This window comes from Podarcis muralis, chromosome 15 (assembly GCF_964188315.1).
Source record: "Podarcis muralis chromosome 15, rPodMur119.hap1.1, whole genome shotgun sequence".
Taxonomy (NCBI): Eukaryota; Metazoa; Chordata; class Lepidosauria; order Squamata; family Lacertidae; genus Podarcis; species Podarcis muralis.
In genome coordinates, this window is record NC_135669.1 from 29,376,586 (window position 1) to 29,380,869 (window position 4,284).

Below are 4,284 nucleotides of genomic sequence, written 5' to 3' on the forward strand. Positions count from 1 at the left end.
TTGCATCTTTATTTTTGGAAGGCGGCAAGAGAGCTGAGGAATTCCATACTTGCAGACATGCATTAATAAATAGTGAGGATAGCTTATAATAACACAGTATAAGTACTTTTTCATGAAATTCATATACTGCTTGATTGGGTTTTTTTAAACAAACAAACCTCAAAGCGGTTCATAAAACAATGAAATAAATTATATATATGTTTTAAAAAAACACAGTATAAATAGGAAAGAGACTATTCTTAAATCTCACAAAGAGCTTGAGGAGTACTTAAATATATAAATAAACACATACAAACAGGTATGGAAATGGATTCACAGAAGTGGGAGCATGCACATGAGAGATCTCTAGTTTGCAAGACTCTAGTTTGCAACACAACCCCTCCCCAAGCAAAAACCTGCTCAAAATTTCATTTTAGTTAAGCTTATACCACTTTTACTGCTGTGGCTTCCCCCAAGGAATTCTGGGAATGGGAGTTTGGTGCTTTGCTGAGAATTCTATGGACCAATCTGCATCTCTCCAGGAAGGACAGTGATCCTGAAAGCACTTTGGATATTTTGGAGCTCTAGATCATAACCTGTATTCTATCAGCCACGTAATATGTGTTCCCAAATCTATCTATCATCTATCTATCTATCTATCTATCTATCTATCTATCTATCTGTAAATTTCCTCATGGCTGCAAATATTGTGGCCTAGTAATGAGCCTGACTTTCAGCCATACGAGAAAGAAGAAGAAGAAGAGAAGAGTTTGGATTTGATATCCCGCCTTTCACTCCCTTTAAGGAGTCTCAAAGCGGCTAACAATCTCCTTTCCCTTCCTCCCCCACAACAAACACTCTGTGAGGTGAGTGGGGCTGAGAGACTTCACAGAAGTGTGACTGGCCCAAGGTCACCCAGCAGCTGCATGTGGAGGAGCGGAGACGCGAACCCGGTTCCCCAGATTACGAGACTACCGCTCTTAACCACTACACCACACCACAGAGTTATTTCCAAAGGCTCTTCAAAAGACGGAGACTTGTATCAAGGAAGAGGATTCCTTTGCTGTGATTCCTGCATTGCAGGGGTCAGACCAAATAGCCCATGGAGTCCCTTGCAAGCCTACCATCCTGCGATTCTGTTATTTGGTCAAGAAAGGGCATCTTCTCATCCTCTGACCACTTCTCGCTGAGAAAGCCCTGCTCTGGAAATGGATGGCTTGATGAGAGCGGTGGCCCTGAGGGACCTCAACCTGGGTGGCGATGGTGGGTCCCTTGGGTGGGTGGGAATCAGAGAAACAGCAGGAGCACAGGTGGAATGAGGCTGTGGCTGAAAGGTAGTTCTTCCTAGCAGGAGATCTGCAGCTGGCACCAGAAGGACAGAGGCAGGGTTGCAGATGGTTGACGGATAGGTGGGTTGTTCTCACTCTGGTGTAAGGGATGCCATAAGTTTTTTCACCCACTCGGCCTTGGGGTCAGCACAGCCCGATTTACCATTCCTGAATACAAACCTGTCAAGGAAAGAAGCAGGTGTTTACAGAGTCCCTCTCTATTGTACTTGGCTCTCTCCATTGTGAGAGGCTCCTGTGTTTTATAACAACATCAGAAGAACCTGCTGGATCTGGCCCAAGGGGGCCCATCTTGTCTGGCATCCTGTTCTCACAGTGGTCAGGCAGGTGCCCCCAATGGGAAACCCACAAGCAGGGTCCATGTGCAAAAGCCTTTCCCCTTCCTGGGGTTCAGAAGCACTGCTGCCTCTGACTGGAGAGGGACAGCATAGCCATTGTGGCTAGGAGCCATCATTAGCCATGAATTTGTGCCTTTCAAGGAGCCATCCAAGTTGGTGGCCATTTAGAGAGATGGGAGCTTGCCTCACACTTTAGGAGGTGACCGCAGGATCATGTTTGCCATGGATCGTGCCCTTGATTGGCAGGGAGGCAGAACCACAACCAGCCACACCTGTCACAGGTGAGACTTCTCTGGTTTGCTCCCATCCTGTAGTGTAAATTAAAAGTTTCCTGTTCACACGCTCTACCCATTTCTTCCTTTTTATTAATTCCGGGTGTGGGATTACTGATGAATTGCTCCTCAATTGCCCCAATGTTGGTTGAGGGGCTTTAATGACTAATTTCATGGCATTTCTTTCTTTTCTTTTGCATTTTTTTTTACAGCTAATGGCAACTATTGAAATGAAAGGGGTGACAAAATCAGTAATTAAGGCCAGACAAAATGGACATTGGAGCAATTCAGAGAGGCTACTCAGTCCCCAAGCCACCATCAACAAGAAGAAGAAGGGGTAGGGTGTGCAAACAGGACCCTTTTAACTAAAGGCACAGAAGCCCCCAAAAGCCTAAAGAAAGCTTTGTCTGTTCACCTACGGCATACATTTTAGTGCAAAATAAAAATGCAGCAAATCAAGGGCCCTGGCTCAGAGGTAGATCATTTGCCTTGCATGCAGAAGGTCCTAGGTTCAGGTCCCAGGGGCAGGGCTGAGCGGGAGGTGCTCTCTGACTGAAAACTTGGGCAGCTGCTGCCAGTCAGTGTAGGCAATACTGAGCTAGATGAGCCAATGGTCTGACTTGGTATAAGGCAGCCTCCTGGGTTCAAAAGTGGACCACACAGAAATGCCCTCTTGGCATCGGATCACTTGGCATCTGCCCAGTCTCGAAACTTACACTACGGCAGGACGGTTGCAGTGCGAACTGGTGCGGAAAAAGCTCTTCACGATGCTCCTTGGGAACGGTTTGTGGTTGTATCTGGGGCAACAGGGAGACGCGTCCATACCACCTGGAAGTTGCAAAAGGCAGGCGTCAGTTTTAACCACATGATCGTAAGCTGCAGTGTAGTGAATAGAGTGTCAGAGTAGAACCTGGGAGAGACCAGGGTTGAAATCCCCACTCAGCCATGTATGTCAATGGGTGACATTGAGGGCCAGCTTACTGCCTCTCCATCTAACCTACCTTACAGGGTTGTTGTTGTTGGGAGTAGGACTTGGGAGGCCAGGGTTCAAATCCCCCCAGGTCCAATGCACATCACCTCGAGCTCTTTGGAGAAAGAGGACGGGATAGATCAAAGTCCCAGAATAGCTTTATGAACTCTCAAAGGTTCATAATTCTTCTACAGATGATTGCCATCTTGCACCAGATTGCATTGGCCACTCCAGAGGAGATCCAGAAGATGGCAAAACAGGAGAACAGGACCTTTTCTGTGGCAGCTCCCCATCTGTGGGGTGTTCTTCCTGGGAAGGCTTGCCTGCCAATATAGTTACATAACTTTAGCCACCAGGCAAACATATTCCTATTTAATTAGGCTTTTGGTTTTTAGCTATCTGTGCCTTTTTTGTGGGGGTAGGATGTTTAAAACCTGCCTTTTAAAAATCTGAATGTATTTTAGATTATTATTTTTTTGTTTCATGGTGGTTTTAACGCATGTTTTATTCATTCATTGCTGTAAGTTATTTTTAGGTTGTTGTCTTTTTTAAGTGACTAAGTTTATGCCCCTCCCCGTTTTGTTTTATGCTGGTTTGAATGGATGTGCTGTGTATGCCTTGTTGTAAGTCACTTTGAGTTCCTTTTGTAAAAATTAAAGGGACTAATAAGTTTAATTATGTAATAATAATGACTACAACAATGACAACAACCCCCTGCCAAATGATATCCCTCATTTCAAAGTTTATCGCCCATGATTCCCCCCCCCCTATTTTTAAAAGGGTTTCTGTCCCTCATTTTAAAGTTCTGAGTTCGAGATATACAAGCAGAAGAGGTTTGACTCACGTTGGGCAGCGACGGTCAGAGACAAGGAGACAAGGAGGAGGAGAAGGAAGGTGAGGCCAGCTATGGAGACCTTCATGTCTTCTGGAGATGCTGAGTGGAGCTGAGGATCGTATCTCAAAGTCTCTCTGTGCTGCTTCGCTGCTCTCTACCTTCCTGTCCACCAGGTCTCTCTTTATATAGGGTTCTGGACACTGTCGCAGTGGAAAGAGTGAGTGTCCGTGTCGTCCGTGGAGGTGGAAACACCAGAGTTTCATCCTCCAGAGTTGGTCATGGGGCAACTGATTCTGCCGCTAGCAGAAAAGGAAGTTACGTGAGAAGGGTTGAGGAAATCATTGGACGCAAGAGGAAGCAGAAGAAGGTGATAAATCGTTACCGCACGCGCTCAGTAGGTGAGGGGAGCAACGCTGCCCTAAAAGGCCTGGAGCCAGGATGTGGGGACATCACAAGGCACCTGCCAGGGTCCTCTCTGCTGGGCTTTCCCCAAAAGAAGATTAAAGAGCCCCTTTTCTGATGCAGCTCTGGCTCCTAAACATCT

The 4,284-nt window shown here is 46.2% G+C and overlaps 1 protein-coding gene across 1 annotated transcript; it reads right to left on the reverse strand.

Annotated features, from left to right (window-relative positions):
• Window positions 1–616: 616 nt before the first annotated feature.
• Window positions 617–3,995, reverse strand: LOC114585846 (C-C motif chemokine 5-like). Its single transcript, XM_028708726.2, has 3 exons — window positions 3,750–3,995; window positions 2,652–2,763; window positions 617–1,487 (listed from the first exon to the last, which is right to left on the reverse strand). The coding sequence occupies exons 1-3, from the start codon at window positions 3,823–3,825 to the stop codon at window positions 1,400–1,402; spliced, it is 276 nt and encodes a 91-aa protein (XP_028564559.2). The 5' UTR covers window positions 3,826–3,995; the 3' UTR covers window positions 617–1,399.
• Between the last annotated feature and the right edge of the window lie 289 nt (window positions 3,996–4,284).

Coding starts and splice junctions, on each gene's coding strand:
- LOC114585846 (XM_028708726.2), bottom strand. CDS start 3,825: ATGAAGGTCTCCATAGCTGGCCTCACCTTCCTTCTCCTCCTCCTTGTC. Junction 2,764..3,749: donor TCTGACCGTCGCTGCCCAAC/GTGAGTCAAACC, acceptor TGCAACTTCCAG/GTGGTATGGACGCGTCTCCC. Junction 1,488..2,651: donor TGCAACCGTCCTGCCGTAGT/GTAAGTTTCGAG, acceptor TTTCCTTGACAG/GTTTGTATTCAGGAATGGTA.